Below are 22,366 nucleotides of genomic sequence, written 5' to 3'. Positions count from 1 at the left end.
ACCACTGCAAAGTGATCAATGATGCCTGCATTAATTGCAATGAATCAGTATTCGTAGGATAGGCAGTTACCGTAGGATAGGCAGTTACCGTAGTAATCAATGTATGGCACCTACATGTATCAAGTCATTTCTTGCTGGCTTATAACATCATTACGTAACTATTTCAGATCATCACCTAAAATCCAAGTCACAAAAGCTATCTGCCACCTACTAAAAACATTTTTTTTTCTATCCTAATTTTTTTTATTTTTTTTTAACCCAGGTTAAAAAATTGTTGTTCTGACATTTGTTCCAGCGACAATTGCTCCATGCTTAACTTCATCAAAGATATGGGGTCAGGTCAGAGTTCTGATTGGGTTTGAGTTGGATATAGGACTAGGCCAGGATTAAAGGTATAGTGCTTGGTCCAGGGCTGCAGTAATGAATTTGATTAGTCTGGGAAATTGACTGGGGAGCTATTGTCGCCGGAGCATGTGTTGTACAACCAAACAACTTTCCTTTCCAGAATACAACCAACCAGGTTAAATGCAGTGAATAAGCAGAGGCAGCATGGCTCATGGGGTGCCAGCCTTCTCACGTTGGGCCTTCATTGCTTGTGCCATCCACTCCAGCTGAACGAGTAGCTTTCCAGCCCCCTTCTCCATGTGCTCATTCTGGGGTTTCCCCTCTTCGCTGATAGCCTCGTGGACCTTGGGGATGCCAAAGATGTTGGAGACGCTGATGCACCCCATCTCACCCAAGAATGCTCTCAGCTGCATGGCGCTGCGCATACCACCATATTGACCTGTATGGATGAGAGAATGGGAGAGATATTAGAAGATGGAGAAGGGAGAAAGTGAGAGAACAGAGGACAATATGATGAGAGGGGTAGCAGCAGCAGCAACAGCAGGTGGAGGAGGATACGGTAGGAAATGGTAGTGGTGGAAGATGAAGTAAATGTAGGAATAGAATAATGGATGTAGAGAGAAGGAGGAGGAGGTAGAGAGAAGGAGGAGGAGGTGGTGAGAAGGATGAGAAGGAGGAGAGAAGGAGGAGAGAAGGAGGAGAGAAGGAGGAGAGAAGGAGGAGGAGGTGAAAGATGGAAAGGAATGGGTGGAAGGGAAGGAATGGGTGGAAGGAGAGAAAGGATGAAAGTATGCAAGGATGAATTCTAAAGTAGAAGAATAACAAAAGCCTCAAGAGCCATAACATGGAAGAAAAAGAAAGAAAAAAGAGAACAGATGGAAAAGAGAATAGGTGCATGTATTGTAAAGAGAAACACTTTGGATGGAGAAATACAATAAAATAGCAAACATCTTTAATGCTGTTTGAAATTCTTGATCCACTAAATAATTGACAGAATGGTAAACAATAATAATCCTCCATAGGAAACTCAAGTAGGTACATGTACCTTCTCTCTATGTCAACGTGAAAGCACTTATCCCCCTGTTTGTACAGGCAAGATTTAATCTCATATTTTCCAAGAAACCATGGTAACTTATATATGAGTGACAAGGCAAATAACTACCAGAATATGTAATTGCATGTTATGTCTTTCAAACCCATCAAAATCCAAGTGCAAACAGCTGGGAGTAGATAGATGATTGCCATTTCTGACCCTTTACTGTTTCCTAAGTGATGAATTATCAGAACCGATACGTGATCTTTGTGAAATATTCGAGGGGGATGTAGGAAATTGTTATTTGCACAAAGTTTCCTGTCATGCTTTTAAAGTAAGTCTTTGTCAAACAATGACAAAAATATATACAATTACACCGTAAAGGCTAATTTGATCAAAATTAAAAACAGATCTAACATTTAAAAAAGGTTTTACACTGTTCATCAGTTGTGTGAGTTGCTGATGAGATAATTTTAAGTACATTTCATCATATCACATGATCTTCTTAACATGACCCATAGTGAGTGACACAAACGAAACTTCCCTGACAAATCATTAGCCTAGCTATCACCGAACCTCAAGGCTTTGAAAAAAGCTTGAACCTACATGTACATATAGTACATGTGCTTGCCTCCAAGGACCAGTGCACCTTTCAATACTGCTTGTATTACCCATGGTTATGGGCATGGCCTTTGTAGACATACAGGTATGACTCTCATGGCTTAAAATCAAAATCTCAGAGAAGGCTGAACTCAATGGTCCATATTCTACTAATATCTGCACCCACACCTCTGGTTTTTAAGTTGGGTTTAGATTGAGTTATAGATACCGAGGTATAAGTTTTCCCTTTGTTCAGCATGACTTAACACCAGGCTTCATAACTGAATTTAGTAGAATATGGGCCAAGTTGTTTACCTGGGGAGTAACAGACAATTCCTGAAGGCTTTGTTCAGCATGACCTAAATGTTGCATAGGCCTTTATATAACTGAATTTAGTAGAATATAATGGGCCAAGTTGTTTACCTGGGGAATAGCAGACAATTCCAGAAGGTTTGTAGCTAAAGATGGATGCGGGGAAGTAGTCAAAGAGGTTGCTGAGACCTGGAGGGATAGAGTGGTTGTACTCCCCAGAGACAACCACGTAGCAGTCTGCAGCGACGATCTTTGCCTTGGCTGTCTGCAGGATAGTAGGGGCTTCCAATTGGTCTTTGTAGAAGTGAATGGGTTTGGTGAGGATAGGAAGATTCATCTCCTGTGCATCTGTGGAATTTGAATGGTTGATAAAAATGATTGCTAAAAGAATAATAAAATTTTGATGACGAATACCGTTGAAGAATTTGTCTTCAGGATATGTTGGGGACTTCAGGCTGGTCTTTGTAGAAGTGCAAGGGCTGGGTCAGGATTGGAAATTTCAGTTCCTGGGCAGCTATGGAATATGAACTGATATATTGATGATGAAATTAAAGATGAAAACAAAAATTGCAACAAAATAAAAAAACAACACAACAATAGTAATAGTAATAGTAATAATTTCAATTTCCCAACAGACAACATGATACAAGAAAGAAGAACGTACAGGCATCATTCTCACACAAAAAAAGAAAGAGAAAGAAGAATATCTTTAAAGACAATGCAATTCCTAGAGACTGCAGAGCTTAGAATAAAGAGGGTGAAAAGATAACAGAAGGCCAAGGATCTAGCATGTGATGTGAAAAGGATATGGAAGGTAAAGACAAGGGTTATTTCTATAGTCATTGTAGCCTTGGGAACAATATTAACAAGACTATAGAGCTTCATGGCTGATCTTGGAATCAAAATGTCATTTGCATTTGAAACCATTCAGAAAGCGAGTCTGGTTGGGACACTGCATACCTTCTGCCAAAGGTCATGGATTTGAAAGGAAAGGAGTGTAGCAGTTTTCATTTTTGAACCTATTTCTGGACAGTTTGTTTTCATTAATCTATCCTCGTCTTCAATGTTTACATCGCCCGTTTTGTTAATTGCTTCAGCGAAACTGTGTTATTGTTCTGATTAAATTGACTTGCGCCTCCAAGACAAGGTGCACATATTTGACATTCCATCGTCTGACCTATTTGCACTCCAATTGTTGTCGGTACAAGAACATGTTCCTGATTTATTAAGGAAGCTGGTGATATAAACATTGAAGATGAGGATAGATCGATGAAAACAACGAAAATCATTACAAAAACATATTACCAGGTGGTATTCTGAAAACTCTTGTTTCTTAATTGTCCTTGTATCTTCACTTTCGAAAAGTTGGTATTCTGAAAATTTCTTGTATTTTTTTCTCTTAGACCTATATCTTATTTTCTTTACCCACGCTCAATATAACTGTGATTTATAAGAGAAATTCTGAAATTCTTGCACTTTTCTGCTATTGTTTCTTTCATGGTAGCTTATTAATTATTAATTACATACATGCAAAGCGCAACCTCCTGTTTTGGTTGTGTTCCTAATTGGTTGAACAATTCATTTCAAATCTAGAGGTCTACCTTTATTTGGTTATGCTTCAAAAACTTGGCGTGTCAAAGATAAAATAGAGACAGAGCTCTTCCAGAGATAATATTCTGCTAAAACATTATTCAGAATACCAACTTACAAGAATTTTAGCGCTCTTTTTATCTCAGGAGGATACAAAAAAACTTGCACAACAACTTTTCAGAATACCCCTAGCCCCTGGATGAAGTCTGGTTCCTGTTCTATTTATGGCAACTGACCATTAGATTGTATTACAACGAATTGATGATAACAATAATAATAATCATAATCATAATCATTATAATAATAACAAATAATAATCATGTAATAATAATGACAATAATGATGGTGATGATGAGAGAAATAATGGCAATAATAATAACAAGGAGGACTTGAGCCAGACGACTGCTGAGGAGGCCGGAGGACGGGAGGAGAGGGAAAAAAAAACAAAGGGGGTCCGGGGGATCGACCGGATCGAGGGGAGAAGAAAGATAGGAGGACCGGAAAAGGAAGATGAATTTATACATTTTGTCAAATTACAAATTTTTAGCGAGATTTTCAGTCATGTAATGTCAGGAGAGATAGTTACTTACCCAGAAAATCGACCTCATGTCCTCTTGCTTTCAGTTGGTTGATCAAAAAGTTTGCCACTCGAATCCCTATCCTCCCTTCTCTGCATGTTCCCAAGAACAATACAACTTTCAATCCGCTTGCGGTTGCCATGTCGATTTCTTCCTGCTCTGAACAAAAATTGTATCGTTATCGTGGTCCTCGTCTGGCTTTGAAACTCGGGATGCGAAATCAAACCTTGAAATTGAATAGGCTCCTTCACTTCAGCTTGGTAGTAGTGGTAAACACGTACACCTGGCCTAGATTTATAACAGCTAGTGCATGCAGTTGAGCTAGAGATGAGTTCGTGCGTGGCGTTAAGCTGTGTACCAGACCAGTCCAGTGTAACAATTCCAATTCAATTGTGATCGAAACGATAATTGAAACGAACCAAAGCGGGGTGCACGATATGTCAATATGACTAAGCACTTTTCCCGCATGCAAACTGCAAGCGGAGTTGAATGTTGCGCCCTGGGTGGCCTGTAAACATGATAAACACAGTCTGCTGCATGTCTCAATGCATGGATATGGTCGTTAAAGTGGGCGTGGTCAGATGGTCAGCTGGAATATTCCGGTAACATGCCCCTCCCATCCCAACGCTCGGTATCATCAGCCAGTTTATACAAAATTATCATAGGCCTATTATTAAGTCAAGGAACTTTTCATACTGCATTTAATTGGCCTGAGCTAGATGCATGTTTAAGGGCATGTCAAAAAAGCTATACAAAAGACTGGGATACTGCAAATGGAAGGAAACGATCTATGGAGCACTTAGAGAAAGCAAATATATAGAAGAATAGAGAAGAACTGGAGAGTAGAGAGAAAATGGTCCATAAAGAGACAGAAAGAGGAGAGGGGAAAGAGAGAGAGAGAGAGAGAGAGAGAGAGAGAGAGAGAGAGAGAGAGAGAGAGAGAGAGAGAGAGAGAGAGAGAAACGAAAAAGGGTTGATAATTCGTAGACAAGACATATGAGATGAGAGAATTTTAACAAGACAGTCAGAGGAAGGTAGAGAGTGAAGGAGCAAGAGAAATACATGGGGGGGGGGGGTGGTGCATGGTGTCCCCATCATGAGTTTGTGTGTTTGAATGGATGGATTAAACTTTTACAAGATTGTCCTTCATCAAGACTTTTTCTTCAGGTTGGAGGACAACCGCCCGATAATCCCCTCTTAAAACACAACTGTGCACACCATAATTAGTAAAATACACACAAATTAATTATTTTTGTGCCCCTTGTTCAATATTAGGTCCAACATGCACCTGAAAATGTAATCCCCCTCACCAGAGATTTTTGAAAATTATGCCCTTCTCCAACAAAATTCTTGATCAGCCTAAATAAAAAACATCCTAAACTTGATCTCATAAATTAAATTTGCCACTGTACCATTATATTTACTTGATAATGTACGGTTTGGGGCCAGAATGCATCAACAAGAGCGAAATGAAGTGAGTTTTTACCACTCCTTTCAACACTTTCATAATCATTACAACCACATCCCTACCAAGTATATACGCCTTGTCACCAATTTCAGCAGATCCCCCCCCCCCCCCCACACACACAAATAACCTAGATTTGTTGGTTAACTTGTATACTAGTTGAATCACAAGAGTTGGAAACCTAATAAAAGTTTGATAATTCAAAAACTTAAAAGCATTTTAGCCAAACAATGACAAAATAAAAAAAAATGAAAGGGCCTGAAGCTGAATAAGTGAGAACTAAAGACCGAGGGGTCCACGATCATTACAATAGTCCAAATTAGCAACTCTTTGATGTTACACAATGTTGCAATCTTGCACAATGAATTGAAAATACAAGCATTAATTGCTTTTATGAATTGTATATGAAGATTGAAGAGGGATATTATTTCCATACAAATGTACATAGGCCTATAGAGAACACAGTATTCTTGCTTCTCTCATTGGACAGTGTACACATACAGATTCCGAGATGCTGTAGTCCCAGTCATAGAAGTCGTATCAGTGATATTTTACGTCTAAAACCTCTCACTCTTGCAACTTCATTGTGCTGCCAATTTAAGAATATGTATGGTATTACAGAGCTAGAAGAAAAAAGGGTAATTTTTTTCCTTCTAAGTTTGTCCTTTAAAGCCACCATTGGTTTATATTTACATGTATTGATATTCATTTTTTTTTTAAAGACAATGTAAACAACACTATCCTTTCAAACCCATGATTATCCAACAAAAACAAACATGAAAAGCAGTATACATTGTTTTAGTTTTTAATTTTGTATTAACTTCACATCTCTATAAACAACACATACATGTACATGTATCACACTTAATACCTTGTGTGTACACGCAGGGTAAGCATTTGGATACGTCAATGAGGAGTCTCCTTTCAATATGAGAAAGTCAAGTATATTTTCCTGAAGTAATTCAAGGAAATGACACAGATTCTCATGCAAAACATGGACATATCAATAATCTCCTAAACTTCAACTCTCAATGTGATAAAGGTATGGAAAAGGAAGATATTTGTCGATTTGTAGAGTATGTCTGATAATTGCTAAATTAGATGGTCTCTTTCAACTTATTTCAACACATGTGGTCTGAAAAGTTGAAACTTGATTTGCTTTGAGCATACACAGTAAAATAACAAGGCAATTAGATGCATTTTAGAAGAAAAATAATAACTACAATCATTTCAGATATCTATGGATAGAATTGACAGAAGAGAATCACATTCTTTTAGGTTGATCAAAATCAAAGAAATAGAACAATCACCTTTTGAGCAAAGTATTTTTCTAATGAAAATAGGCTTTCATGAAATGTGTACTTTGTTTGTTTTTTTCTTCTCTTTTAGATCAGTATTTATAGTTGGTCACACCACTAACTCCTGAATGAATATACAGATCTTTAACAAACTTTGAAGCAAAACATACTGATAATCTGAGAAAATATCATCTTGCAATACATTATGCTTCATACATGGTGCCGTATGACAAGTTAGAATAAATTCAATCTAATCACTATCGCTTTCGATTTCATCCTTTCGCTTCTTAAGCCTTTTGATTGATTCTTCGTGTCTACGGATTTCACTCTCATGTGCCTCGATTTCGTCATTATGGTGTTTCTTCAGGGCTTTGAGCTGTTCCGCTTGCTTTAAAGAGAGAAAGAAAAAGAAAAAATAATAAATTCTCTCAGACTTGAAGAATATTTTTGTTTATTATTATTATTATTAGTGATTACATCTTACTGCTATCATTTCATCAGAAGGCCTGGGTGTGAAGGAGGGGGGGGGGGGGTGCACATCAAGCTAAAAGCATATGAAACATACTGTTAATATTTTTTATTTTTATTTTCTGGAAATCCATGTGACTCACTTAAAATATTACTGTTGTTTTCTATTGACTGTTTCTTGACTTTCTTTTTGCAGAATAAAAAATAATAAGAATCATTATAGTAATAATAATAATTAATGTTTCAATATATATATATATATATATATAAATAAAAGGAGATGATCCTATCTTATTCAACAAATTTCAGCAAATTATCAATACCATTCCTTAAAAATATGTTGTACAATAGATTTTTTAGAAAAAACTTCAAAATAAGACGTATTTAAGCTATTTGTCTTGCATTCATCAGAATAAAATGCTTGCCAAATAAAAAATATTAAGCATACTGATAATGATAACAATAATAATTACTTTTTTTATATAAACAAAAGGAGATGATCCTATCTTATTCAACAAATTTCAGCAAATTATCAATACCATTCCTTAAAAATTTGTTGTACAATAGATTTTTTAGAAAAAACTTCAAATAAGACGTATTTAAGCTATTTGTCTTGCATTCATCAGAATAAAATGCTTGAATGAAACAAAAAGCTGAAATTATAAAATTCCACAAAATGGCAAATAAACCAACATGATTTTTAAAGAATCATTGCCATTTCCTTCTACTCACCAATGCCCTGAAATATTGTTCCTCGTGTGCGGCTTCCATCTTACCAAAGGCACCTCCTGCATCACGGATAGATCCTCCAGTACCACCTCCCTAATTAGCAAAATAAAAATTAATGAAATAGAACAATCATTCTCAAACAGGATTCAAGGATGAGCATATAAATGTCCAAATATGATGTGGCAGAAACACAATTTTACTTGGATGAAGGGGAAATGCCCCCCAAAAAGTTTTAAAAAAATAAACATACTAAAAACAAATTAAGACATTGTAATCACAACAGATTAAATTTGCCCTAAATTGCATGATTGATTTTACAGGAATGAAACAGTACCGCATTGCGAATTTGCGATTTACAAATAATGAATATAAAACAAACAAATTATTAAACAAGTGCGTATGCTCTTTTGAGAAAGAGGTTAAATGTAACACGGTGCCTGGTCGGAATACCCCTCAGGAAGTGGAGCGTGTGCGCTTTCATGAGTGGATTAGCTATTGTATCCAATGAACAGGGTAATAATAATAATGTAAGGCGCTTGGAAAGTTATTATTCAGCAAAATGTGACCATTATTATTATTATCATAGTGAAATGTTACCTTATTTTATTAAGTATGAAGCCTCATTGACACATGACAAAGTAACCATCTAAACTTACTGTGGCATATCATTCACATGTAACATGTACATAAATAGCAAATACGGTAAAGGCCCCCAAACAATAGCTGCATGCATTAGAAGCCTCTACTCGCTCATCAGTGAGTTAAAAATCCAGACATGTGAAACAAAATGCTTTGGTCATTTAACTTTGTAATGATGGTTTTTAAAGTGTTATAACAAAAATATAACATAAGTGTTGCGTATAGTTGAGGGAAACAGGAGCTTCAAATCCTCTGCAAATTTCACATTTTTCTCTACCTACACGCGACCCTATACTTTAAAATTTGGACAACTAGGAAGTAAAGTACTAGAGACAACACAAATGTAAGAAATTGCTGGATTTGGCACCATGAACGCAATAATTACTATTGAGAATCTTGGCAATTATGTCTTAGAACATCTTTGTCTTATATGATTTGTATTGTATGTCCTGCTTTGGCAGTTATGAGCCATGACCTGGACTATTCTTATTATATGTCTGTGACAGTGTGACTGTGTAAGTCTTTTATGTTTATACTACGTTCCTTTATTGAAGATTGGCAATAAAGTGAAACAAAATCAAATTTAAAAAGTTCATTTGTGAATGAGGTTGATGAGTAGAAATAGAAGCTTAACTTACACTGCCTGCTCCAGATCCATATTCGCCCCCCATCCTGACTTGACTGAAATAGACAAGAAAAGACAAGAAAAGGAAAAGCTCATTAGGCATACGGTTGGACATAAACAAATTAAAAAATCTTACCAAAAAAAACTACAAAAAAGTTAAAGTCTTTAGTGGTCCTCATTTCTTAAAACGGATACTTCTCAAGTTTTTTTTTCTCTTTCAATTGTAGGGAGTCAACCTATGATGATGAACTTTGAGAATAGATCCTATGTATTAACAGAGCATTTCGCAACATGGTCCAACTTGTTCATCCTTAATCTGAATTTCCTGATTTTCCTCATATTCAATAACGATGATTTGTCGGCACTCATGCACGTTAGCACCAGGTGCCTTTTCTGTTAAATGAAATGCTAAGGAAAGACCTAGAGTAGATGCTGCGGTTTGTGGCAGCTCCATTGTTTGCACTGCACCTCTCGTACTTACACTGTTAGAAAAAGGATTGCATTGTCCTGAAAAAACGCCTAAAATCTAACCAAATGAGCTTCAATGTTGACCTTAAACTTGTTATTCTGCATCAGTAAGGTAGGCCCCTATTTGATCATTTGAGTATCTTTTTTTAGAGTAAAGGAGGGGGTAATCGACCAGCTTCAGTTTTCGGCCGATTGGTTGGATGCATGGTAAAATCCCTTTAAAACACATCGCATAATAGCATATCACATATCCCACACATACCATACCATGCCAGAGTCACTGAAGAACCACATTTGCAATGAAATATGTATCCTAAAATATCACATTTTAGCGATGTAATCCGCGGTCCCGCTACCCCAATCTGAAAAATAGAGTATCTTACGCGTGTCTGTAGGAAATATGGGTACCATAAAATGAACTTTATTCCAAGTATTTTTACTTGGATTAAGAGCTCGATTTTGTGCTGGTCCCAAGCTCAAAAGTATCTCACCGCATGTATTAAATCAATGCAGCCGGACACCGCAACGCACACACGATATCTCTGTCTAATTCAGATTCCAAAGTCCGATCACTGCAGTACTAGTAGGGTGTCTGATCGCGCACCCAATGTTGTGTGCTAAAACCCTTCCCATAGAGATTGTACGCTTCCCTATGTGGTCTACGTGCATTGCGCGACCATCCAAAATTGGTCAATGATTTTATGAAAAAATTTGAAATTCAAACTAGGCTTGAGTCGGTACGGTCGATCACACCGGGACCCGACCGTTGCCGTCGGGTCCCGGTTTCGTTTTTTGAGAACCGGCGCTCCGAAAAAAAATAATGAAATATGTAAGAAATTGCAGTTTTGCACACCACTAAAATCAATCCACCCTAAAACTTAAGTATTTAATTGTTACCAATCGTATTCTAGCTCATCCAGAATCAATCCGAACTGCTGATATAAATATGGGTTGCAAAGCAATTCGCCCCATGGGGTTGTTGTTGTTATGTTGCCAGCTGCTAGCTAGCTACTGTACTGGCCGGGTCGCGTTATTTTTTTATGCGGCACAGATTGGGGCATGGCGCGTGTTAAACCTATGGGAAGTACGTTCTTTCCCTTCTGAATAGTGTATGCACGTACGTGAGACTATTCATGTTCGCTAGCGCATTAGCGCTGCGAAGAAGTTTGTATATCCATCGCGAACTACGTGTTTAGATAACATTCTTTTTCGTTTAAGTTAGTTAAGTTTTATTGACTAATTATTGTGATGTTCTCCATTGACGTGCTGCCTCCTCTTCAGATTTCCAATTTGATTTTAATTGTTGATGTAATGATTTTCCATGCGGTAGTGGATTACATGTAACATTATTAAAAACAGACCTCTACTACTTATACTGTCTAGTACGCACACGACCAGTATTAGTTTGTAAATCAAGACCCCTTTAAAAAAAAAGCCCCAATCTGTGCCGCATAAAAAAATAACGCGGCCGGGTCTCTTGGCAGAATTAATAAATCAGGTTGAAAGAAACATTAATGTTTGAATAATAAAACGACTTTCTAAAAAGTACTTCTTTACAACATACCGATCGAATAATTTTTAAAAGACAAAATATATATTTTTTCTTTGATTTTGAACACCGCATGCTTCTTTTAAAAGCTGAAAATGACTTGGTAATCACAAGAAGTTTCGATACGGATAGCTGTTGCAATGCAAGTTCAGACTAGTCTCGGAAAAATGCGCAGTGCTCCTTGTTAGCTATAATGCGTGCCAGAACGAACCCAAACAAAGACGTGATCGTAACGAGAAAAAAAATCATTAAAAACTACGAGAGCACAATTGGAAAGACAACTACTCAAAATTATCGTAAGCAGATACATAACTTGGAGGAAGAATACAATAGTTGTCCAAGAGAAGCCACATAAATAGTGATATTTAATGAGTTACTATAGGTACAATCATTATCGGAAGGGCCTGCTGCAATATATCTAAACGTGTTTAAATTGAACACGAGGCAAATACCGCCCTCTACGGTAAAACGCAGTATAACAAAGGATTCGAGTATTTGCAGCAGGCCCCTTGCGATAAAAATGTACCCAGTTACTCCTCGATTATCACAATTTCTGTGGCATTTCTTGGGCGATTATTGAATCCTTTGTCCAAGTTATGTATCTGATTATGGTAATTTTGAGCAGTATATCTTTCCAATTGTGCTCTCGTAGCTTTTAATGATTTTTTTCTCGTTACGATCACGTCTTTGTTTGGGTTCGTTCTGGCACCCATTACAGATAACGAGGAGCACTGCGCATTTTTCCGAGACTAGTCTGAACTTGCCTTGCAACAGCTATTCGTATCGAAACTTCTTGTGATTACCAAGTAATTTTCAGCTTTTAAAAAAAAGCATGCGATGTTTAAAATAAGAGATAAATATTTATTTTTGTCTTTAAAATATTATATGATCGGTATATTGTACAGAAGAATTTTTTAGAAAGCCGTTTTATTATTCTAACATTAATATTTTTTGACCAGATTTATTCAACCTGCATAAATCAAAATGGCGGCTCGATTGTAGTCTCTATATTTTTGCTCGAGTTTTTTTACTTTTAGAGGCACGATAATGGCACTAAACATCGCCAATCATGGATGAATATAATGTCAAATGGAAGAATATACCAATCTGTGCCGAGGTATGCATGTGTTGATTTATTTGACTGATAAAAATGTCACTTTTAAGGGACATACTGATGATATGCGCTTTTTATAGAGGCAAGTGACAAATCCTGCGAGCTGATTTCGGGACACCGGGTCCCGACCGGTGCAAGGCCGTCGGGACCCGGTTTATGAAAATCCCGACATGACTCAGGCCTAATTCAAACCTTTATAACAAATGATCCTGAAGGTGAAACTCAATAAATGAGGTGTCATATGAAAGAGCAGGTTTTTCTCCATATTCCCCATAGGGGGCCACCCCCAGAATTCTAAAAATATCTTGGTCAAAACAGCGATTGAAATGTTGTTTGCATCCTAGCTCCAAAATTTGCCACTTTCCTGAGCTGCGCCCCCGCGGCTTAAGCAGGGCTAGACGTATGGATAATATCCAGATGCTTTTTTTTTCGCTAGCCCCAAGGGATCATTTGTTATAACAGTTTGAAAATACCCTTCCCACATTTTTGGAATCAGCTAATTAGGGAGGCGTGAGCTCCGCTCAGTCCAAACCATGGTTACATCGTAACATGTGCGCTTATAGTGAATGAAAGTATGGGTGGCCGATTCTCGCCATAGAACCCGGAAGTGAATACACGTTGTAGTCAATGGCAATCTCCGCGATATTGCCATTGACTACAACGTGTATTCACTTCCGGGTTCTATAGCGGGAACGGCCACCCATACTAGTCAATGGCACATATCGCGGAGACAGCGTGGCTCAAGCTTGCAAGTCGCGCATTGGCTGAGCAACTTGCGTACGATATGCATACGCTTGCATATCGCGCGATACAGCTGTTTGGCTAAATTTAGCAAAACAACATAACTCTGCGTGTACGTCTTTTTCGTCGATTCTGAGCAAAATGCTATGAATATTTCAGCATTTTGAAGGGGCTGTATCTTTTGATAGAAACATCGGCGAGACTTGAAATTTGAAATGTATTATTCTGATTACATTTTTAATTCAAATATCAAACAAAAATGGTGAAAAACGATCCCAAATTGAAAATTGAAAAATCGTTCAGACACCCTAGTACTAGTTTTCGGCCTATTTTACTTTATTCTCTAGAGCATTTTTTCTGTTCTGGAAGTGAGACTTAAATTGGGCAGAACCTTAAGTATTACCAAGTTACTCATTTACAGACATGACAGATCTATGAAATGGATCCGCAGCTACGCCTACGAGCCCCTGCTCATTTAGATAATCAGAGTGATTATTTTCAAAATGGGGTTTCATTTACTGGTCTGGCACATGACACGACACGGATTTCAACACATGGGACAATAATGAAAACAAAATTGTAGCTTCTTCTTTATGACGACACTCTCTCATTAAACATCGCACACCCATTCGTTAACTTGCCATTAATTAACTTTCAAATTGCGAATACTTCAAATACAAACCTCACTGCTAACACTGGTCGCCAAGCTTTCAGGAAAGATATACGAGCTAAAGCCATATTAAGGAAATTTACTGATATTTACTAGAGAAACACTGTCCAGAAAGTTCTCCAAGGCACCGCTATCACTTCTCCTCTTCAACCGAGAGATGGCGCTAAACGGAGGACATACTGTGTATGATCGAATCTCTTTGAATATACTCATATACAGCCTAGCCATAGATGATTTCTCGGAAATCTCTGCGATCTTAAATTATCTTCAATACACCTTTGTTTATTCTCATATTCATAATCGTTTGGAATACCTCAAATCCATCTTTATCCTTATCACTTCCACCAATCATCTCAAATTCTCATCACTTCCACCAAACATCTCAATTGTCATCAACATTAATTAACCCTAGATCCTCCCCAGAGCTCCTAGCTTCCCTCAATCCTCCTCACCCTTCTCCTCTTCATCATTGATCACTGCCACAGTGCCACTCATCTTTATTTACATGACCGCCATCATCTTCATAATCTAAAACATCACCATGAATCTCTTTTATCCTAATCCTCCTTCCATCCTCCTCGACTCTCCCCTCCTTCTCCTCTTCATCATTGTGCATTGATCACCACCAAAAATCTTTACAACTTGTTATCATCACCATTGCTCAGATCTTTATCCTCTTCGATCCTCCCCTCCCTTCCCTTCTTCTCCTCTTCATCATTATGTATTGATCACCACCACTTATCTTTATCTACATGCCATCATCATCATCTCCACAATCTTTAACATCACAATGTATTATCTTTATTCTCCTCCTTCGGCCATCCTCCCACTCCCTTTCTTCTCCTCTTCATCATTCGGCATTGATCACCACCAACTTTATCTCCATGACCATGCACCATCATCTCCATAATCTTTCTTAAACATCAACATCACTCTTCTTTACCCTCCTCCAGTGACCTCCCCCTCCATCTTCTCTTCATGCGTGATCACCGTCACTCATCTTTATTTAAATGACCGGCATCATCTCCACAATCTTTAACATCACCATTGCCAGATCTTTATCCTTCTCCGATCCTCCCCTCCCTTTCCTTCTTCACCACCACTTATCTTTATCTACCATCATCTCCACAATTTTTAACATCATCATTTATCATCTTTGTCCTCCTCCGACCATCCTCCCCTCCCTCTCCTCTTGATCACCTCCAATCATCTTTATCTACATAACCATCATCATCTCCATAATCTTTATAACAGTGCCACCAATCATCATCATCATCATCACCATCATTCAAATCATCTTCACCATCATCTTGACTTATCAATCATCTCTATCAGTCATGTTTATCCTACTCCTCAACATCATAACCACCAAAAAGAATCTTTATCACCATCTTCATCAATAATATCATCCTCATCCTCATCACCACCAATCATCATCTTTATTCTCACCATCACCATCAATCATTGTTACCCTTCTCATCACCACCACCAATTATTGTCATCTTTTTCAGTCAAGAGTTATGCTTGTAACTACTTAAAATGTCAACTATAGGTATATCATTCAATTATAAATACCTGAAAGCCAACAAAAGAATGGCGGTGTATATATAATATATATATATACATATAAAGAAATAACCAGAAAATATACAGTTTCATATCATTATCCACAATTTATTACATATATACTACATATCTGATATAAATACTACACTTTGTACAAAACTTTTCCATGGAATTATTGGCAATGCAGGTCACTATATATTTACAGTCGATAACAAAAACACAATACATGCTATATCCCATTAATTATTATCTGCCTTAAAACAAATATTCGCCTGGCATGACTGAAAGGCACTCTACTATTTCTTGTCAGTGTTGAATTCACTGTCAAATTATCTGAAAGATCAGTTCTGCGGGGCGTTTCACAAAGCTTTTTTTCAATGACAAATGACAAAAATCAATGACAAATTAGCTGATAACCAATCAGAAACAAGGATTTCAGTAGCTTATAAGAAAAAACGTCATTTGTCACTGATGACAAGTTTTGTGAAACGCCCCCCAGTTGTAGCTATACTTTAAGCATGCATCTTGGTAGAGCATGACTGGGTTTAACAGACTTCAAACAAAAGATTATCAAAATGTCTTTCAGGCAAGCCGTATTATTTTACTGCAACTTATACGAAACAGAACTGTATAAAAACATCAAATGATAACAAAATGCTAGCACAAGTAAAAGTAAAGTGTAACTCAACTTTGATGTTATTTTTTTATGTAGCACTTTTCAGCACCTCTCCCGAATCCCAATGTAAACAATATATGTTTCAACTTTAAAATTCACATGTGCTGAAATATATAAAAATAAGGCTATTTACATTCAAAGTATTTCATCATTTTGAACATTTCATTGAGTCTTTTGTAACTATATACTTATGATATACAATAATACACTCTGTTTGTATATCTCCTTTAGTGTTTCTTCAAAGAAAATATATGAAATGTATCTATATACATCAGGTGGATATATCAGGGACAAAAAAATCTAAGAAATCAAATGGAAAGGAATGTATTCTTTAAATTCTTTCTCAGCACACATTTTTCAATTTCCACCTGAATTTATACTTAAGCATTTTACTACACCCGAAGTAGCTTACAAATTAAGCCATGATCTTTGTCAACCATGACATTTTTTTTCTGACGGAACAACCAGTGATATTGCAGGAGTATAATTTTATTTTATTTAAAAGATTGCCAACTCTAATGCCTCATTGTGATAAGAAAAGAAAACATGAAATAATTTGATCAAGAATAAAGACATCTTGTTCTCCACAGCTAAAGCAGTCCATAACAGAATGAAATCAATGAATTCATTTTGAACCTTGGGGAATAAAAGCCATTATTGTTTGATCAACTATTTTTGTATTTTATGTATTTGATCATAATTAGACTTAACAAGTTTGTGAGAAAAAAAATAATTATAGAAGATAAGCTATATAGACTAATTTTATAGGAGATCATTGTATACTAGGTCGTTATGGGGCTACATAATAAAAACAAATGCCAGAGCAAAACATTGCATCCTTAATTAAAATGATTTTGAAATTCATTTTCAATACAATCGTGAGAAGTTGTAGAAAAATAATTACAATCCCATTACCGGTAATTAATACACAAGAGAAAAGATTGGTAAAAACCTTTTAAAAATTCTTCCTAAATCTGATGCAACTTCCTATCAGCATATTGTCAGCTCAGAATCAGGACTCCTCACAATGAGCTCTCTTTTCTGGCTCTAAACATTCAAGATCGTTTGTCCCTTTTGCAGACCTAGACCTAAAAAATGCATGATTTCCAAGAATCCAGTGGTTTATTAAACAGGTATAATATTAGGAATTTCCCACCAATTACAAAATCAAAAGAAAATGGCTTTCAACAAATAAATTTTTAATGTTTAATTCCAGATATTTATTTTCTAGACTTGAAAACTTGACCGTTATATCCGTTGATTTGAGAATAGCTCCCTCTGGGTCAATATAAGAACAGCACTAGATTTTTCATTTCTTACAAAGTTTCAGAAGTTATTACAGTAAAATTTCATACACGATGTCTGAAGGATATATTTTAAACACTCGCACAAGTCTGCAAAAGGGACTTACTGCCTTTAATGTCATTACTACTTTCTTATCATCTTTCTTCTGCATCTACAGACTGCTCCTCTGTGCTGTCTATTCTGATCTCTTTGCTTATTTGATCATCAAAAACTCTGCTCTTTGAACATTAAGTTTTAACCCTGTGGTGTTTGTTCAGATTATTTGTGACTGCCTATTAAAGAACACATGTATAACAAGAACTTGTATCTAACTTGTATATGCCGTTCACATTTGTTCTTCTAAACCAACATGGGTCATGTGTGTTTTAAAATGTATATGAGGTCCTTTTCAGTCTCTCCCTGGTATAAAGAGTATGTATTTCAGAAGACCGCATCGGAATACACATTTGAGAAAATAGAGAAAATAGTAGTACTACATCAATAATACATGTTCAGTAATGTGAATTTCATTATTAATTATACAAATCAAGCAATTTTGAAGTAAGATATATCTTTTTGGTACCATTTAAAGCAAAAATAGCAGTACTGTATAACTTGAAGTACATCCTTGAAGTACTGTATAACTTGAAGTACGAGTATGAAGAGCTGGACATATTAATGCTTCAGGAAAGACAATAATATGTGGATGAAACATAGATTGGCTTTCAACTAAGCCATGACAAGTTTGTCATGTGTTTGTACAACTCTCACTACAATACATGAAATAATTGTATGATATAATTGTATCATTTGAAAAATGAACAAGAAAGAGTGCTACAGCACAGTTACATGCATACATGTATCACATCCAAAAAGAAGGGGGGGGGGGGGGTTTCAAGGAACATTTCATGGTACAGCTTTAATCTGAACATATTTTCCACTGTAGGCTGTCTTAAAAAAGTTTATACCTGATCATGAAAACAGAATTTCGGGATTCTGAGCAATACAATGTATGTTTATCCCAATTATCGGGTCTCTTTATCAGCTGAAAAGCTATTCACTTCCAACAATGAACACCAACATAAAAAGATGATACATGTCTTACTTAAGAAATCTACACATACATATAGTTATCAAAATGTACAAAGTGGTTTATTATACATCGGATCGATAGTGGATTTCATAGAAAATATACACTTAAGATATTTATACAATGGTTCATAATTCCCATGAATCAAAATAAATCAAGTAAAACATATGCTGAAAATAAAGATCACAACTATGAATACAAGAACACTGTAGGTTATAAGTGTGCAGTGTGAGGATAAATTCTATAATGAAAACTCTGGGAATGGGGATTTCCCATTCCTTTGAATACATGGAAGGTGGGTGTAGTAAGGTATATACAAATGGATGGATGAGAAAGGATTGGTGGGATGACTGTGAATCTATAATAGTAATACAAGTAAGCAAACAGTAAACGTATGGAATGTATAAATGTAACAAAAACTGGTGGAAAATGGCAGCTGAAACTGAAGGAATCGAGTGCGATGAATGTGGTGGGGATTCGTAAAGGAAGAGGAAGGAATGAAGACATTATCGTTAAGTTCACGAGAAAGTTAAAATCTGTCATAGTCTGCCCTGTATATCTCATAGAAAGAGTCTTGTAAAAATTATCGTTTGTTTCAGAACGAGTCCATATTAAGCGCCCACTTGTCCTTCTCTTGGCTCAGCGTCTACGGCATTGTCAACATCCTTCTGAGGCAGGGATGCTTCGTTGTCTTTGGAATCTGCAGAATCAATAGCCTGTTCATCCCTATTTGGAAGTGGACTGTCCTGATTAACAGGCGATTGGGATGGTTCAGTATCACCCTTAGGGGAGGTAGGTTTATTGGGTTCTGAGGGGGGTGGTTTGGGGCTTGCAGTGGCACCTTGGGCAACATCGCTTTCTGGAGGAGCATGTGTGCTTTCAGGTCTGGAGCTAGTGTCTTTGATTGGGGACTGGGCTGGTCCAGTGCTGGCAGTGGGTGTGGGATTACGTTCAGAGGCAGGTGGGTGGGGAGTCGGTGCTGAATCAACGATCTGATCACCCCCACTTTCAGGTGGAGCATCCCCACTGACTGGTCTTGGGCTAGCATTCTGAATAGGTGACTGGGCTTGTGCATTGCTGGCTGCAGGGGATGGTGGCGCGTTTTGCTCCGAGGGTTGAGGATGAGGAGTTGACGTGGCTTCGACATTTTGACCACCCCCACTGACTGGTCTTGGGCTAACATTTTGAACTGGTGATTGAGCTGGTCCATTTTCGACATCGAAGGAGAGTGCCGCATTCTGCTCTGAGTCTGCAGGTGGAGGATGAGGAGTTACCGTGGCTTCTACAACTTGACCACCCCTGCTGGGAGGTTGACCATCCCCACTGACCGGTCTTGGGGTACTGTTCTCAACAGGTGACTGGGCTTGGCCATTTGGCACCGCAGGGGAGGGTGCCGCATTCTGCTCTGAGGGTGGAGGATGAGGAGTTAAAGTGGCTTCTACATTTTGACCACCCCCACTGACTGGTCTTGGGGTATCGTTCTCAACAGGTAGCTGGACTTGTCCATTTTGCACAGCGGGGGAGGGTGGAGCTTGGGGACTCGGAGCCGAATCCACCACTTCTATGCTCTGACTCTGAGGTCGACTTTCTACATCATTGCTTATGATCTCCTTCGGGGTCACACTTCTTCTGTTGCTTGCCGCAGGAGAAGGTGGCACGCTACGTTTCGTGGCAGGTGGGTGAGGACTTATTCTCGACTGACCCTCCCTACTCCGAGATGAACTCTTCCGACTCAACACGATATTGTTATTGTTCTGAAAGGGAGTTTCGACTCTTCCATTAGACTTGGTGGGGGACGGCGGAGGTAAACTCTCTGGCTTGACAGAAGGTGCAGGGCTCCCTGCAGTTTCAATGACTTGCTCATCCCTATTCTCTGGTGGAATATCCCTGTTCTCTGCACTGTTGTTGTTGTTTTCATTGGGTGATTGGGCTCTAGCGGGAGGGGAGACTGGGTTGTCATCATGCTGCAAAGTAGAAAAGAAGAAGAACATTTTATTAAATAACAGTCCATTCATATTTTTCATATTATTTGTGCTGTACAACAATCACCATTACAGCATGTTGTAGCCTTTATCTTGCATTGTTAATATAAGTAGTACAGGAGATATCTAAAAGGAATTTCGTCAAATTAACTAAATCAAACTGAAATTATATATTTTGTTTTTCCATACCGGCACTTATTTCATCTTCAGTCATACAAAAAGGGTAGTCTATTTGGCGGGATATAAAGACAGACATTTTATAGCACGCAAATCAATAAAATCTTAACAAAAATCTTCCTTTTCTATTCAAACAAATACAGTTTATGAAACATTATACTATGCACATCATTTAAGCAATAAAATAAAAATGTGACATAAAATTAAAGAAAAATGATTTATGACACATTAAACATTATTGGATGTGCAACAACAATTTTTTTAGCAGTGTATAACATGGAATGATGAATTAGTATGAATAATGGAATGCATTATACTCATATGGACAAAATATGATTTAGTTCATGTTAACATCAATTAATTAAAGTCATGAAACACAAGTAACAAGGTAGTTAGAAATGCATCACAGATTCAAAAGAAAAAAAGAGAAGTTTTGATTAAGCAGATAAGATCCTGAATGAAGTCATGCAGATCTTGCAAAGTAAATGTATGTTATATAGAACAGCAACTTAGAGAAAATAAACAAATAAAAAACAATTTGCATTCACAGCATTGATATTATTTGAAAAAAGAGTGGAATGCAAATCTGAATAACAATCAACGTTCATTAGATGATCCCAAACTGCTTACAGGGGCCTGTTTCATGAAACTTATTATCAATAACAAGTTACAAGCTACTGTTATAAGCTACTGAAATCATGGCATCTGATTGGCTGAGAGCAAATTTGTCATAGAAATTTAGCAGTTGTTATAGATAATGAGTTTTATGAAACGGTCCCCTAGAAGGAGAGAAGTCATGGGAAGATTTGTGACAAATGCATCTCAAAATTGTGACATTTTGCATTCATCATGAGAGATCAATGTCCAAATTGCTACAACTGGATAAATAAATCAGATTCTTTTCAGAGATTCTAGACTTGATAATTGTTTCCAAGTTATAGATTGCAGGTAACTATTATAAGACATAGTATGCAAGGTTTATAGTAAATCCACTGCAATATTCCAAAATTTAGTCCACAAATGCAGGACTATATACTGGGGTCCTCCCCCTTATAAGATACTGAGATTCAACATACTCCAGTACTAAGCTGGGAAGGTCTTTGCCTCGTTCTCACGCGGAGAATCCACCTTTTGCAGCGTTGGACCATGTTGACTGACATGGGGAAAGCCTTCACAGAAAAGAATAGGTTCCATAGAGATAGAATGCAGTTAGGACAAGAGACACTCAGATATACACATGAAATATAAGTCAATTGAAAAGGAAATCTCAGCATGAACACAGACTTTAAAACCAAAACTCCATAAAGAGTAATAATGTATGAACAATAATCATACATGTATTGGCACACAAAAATTTGTCATATAAA

The 22,366-nt window shown here is 37.2% G+C and overlaps 3 protein-coding genes across 6 annotated transcripts in view; all 3 read right to left on the bottom strand.

Moving 5' to 3' along the window:
- Window positions 1–261: 261 nt before the first annotated feature.
- LOC115919824 (NAD(P)H:quinone oxidoreductase-like) lies at window positions 262–4,976 on the bottom strand. Its single transcript, XM_030974218.1, has 3 exons — window positions 4,471–4,976; window positions 2,402–2,638; window positions 262–784 (listed from the first exon to the last, which is right to left on the bottom strand). The coding sequence occupies exons 1-3, from the start codon at window positions 4,598–4,600 to the stop codon at window positions 555–557; spliced, it is 597 nt and encodes a 198-aa protein (XP_030830078.1). The 5' UTR covers window positions 4,601–4,976; the 3' UTR covers window positions 262–554.
- A 1,736-nt stretch (window positions 4,977–6,712) lies between these two features.
- Window positions 6,713–14,367, bottom strand: LOC115919825 (ATPase inhibitor mai-2, mitochondrial-like). Its single transcript, XM_030974219.1, has 4 exons — window positions 14,237–14,367; window positions 9,696–9,738; window positions 8,422–8,511; window positions 6,713–7,609 (listed from the first exon to the last, which is right to left on the bottom strand). The coding sequence occupies exons 1-4, from the start codon at window positions 14,290–14,292 to the stop codon at window positions 7,472–7,474; spliced, it is 327 nt and encodes a 108-aa protein (XP_030830079.1). The 5' UTR covers window positions 14,293–14,367; the 3' UTR covers window positions 6,713–7,471.
- A 1,510-nt stretch (window positions 14,368–15,877) lies between these two features.
- Window positions 15,878–22,366, bottom strand: part of LOC100890540 (cell surface glycoprotein 1) — a 29,439-nt gene continuing 22,950 nt past the window's right edge. For all 4 annotated transcript variants that reach the window (XM_030973729.1, XM_030973728.1, XM_030973731.1 and 1 more), the window contains one exon: window positions 15,878–20,804. In XM_030973729.1, the coding sequence (XP_030829589.1) occupies window positions 19,452–20,804 (1,353 nt within the window). In that variant the 3' untranslated portion in view covers window positions 15,878–19,451. The remainder of the gene's footprint in view (window positions 20,805–22,366) is intronic.

The sequence above is a fragment of the Strongylocentrotus purpuratus genome, unplaced genomic scaffold (assembly GCF_000002235.5).
Source record: "Strongylocentrotus purpuratus isolate Spur 01 unplaced genomic scaffold, Spur_5.0 spur5_scaffold_7, whole genome shotgun sequence".
In the NCBI taxonomy this organism is placed as follows: Eukaryota; Metazoa; Echinodermata; class Echinoidea; order Camarodonta; family Strongylocentrotidae; genus Strongylocentrotus; species Strongylocentrotus purpuratus.
Note: the sequence above shows the minus strand (reverse complement) of the source record. Positions and strands in the feature narration are given on the sequence as shown.

Excerpts from the sequence above, each read along its gene's own strand:
- LOC115919825 (XM_030974219.1), bottom strand. The coding sequence starts at position 14,292 with ATGGCTTTAGCTCGTATATCTTTCCTGAAAGCTTGGCGACCAGTGTTA. Across the intron at positions 9,739-14,236 it reads CGACCAGTGTTAGCAGTGAG|TCAAGTCAGGATGGGGGGCG; the intron begins GTTTGTATTTGA and ends TGTCTATTTCAG. Across the intron at positions 7,610-8,421 it reads AACAATATTTCAGGGCATTG|CAAGCGGAACAGCTCAAAGC; the intron begins GTGAGTAGAAGG and ends CTCTCTTTAAAG.
- LOC115919824 (XM_030974218.1), bottom strand. The coding sequence starts at position 4,600 with ATGGCAACCGCAAGCGGATTGAAAGTTGTATTGTTCTTGGGAACATGC. Across the intron at positions 2,639-4,470 it reads ACATGAGGTCGATTTTCTGG|ATGCACAGGAGATGAATCTT; the intron begins GTAAGTAACTAT and ends CAAATTCCACAG. Across the intron at positions 785-2,401 it reads AATTGTCTGCTATTCCCCAG|GTCAATATGGTGGTATGCGC; the intron begins GTAAACAACTTG and ends TCATCCATACAG.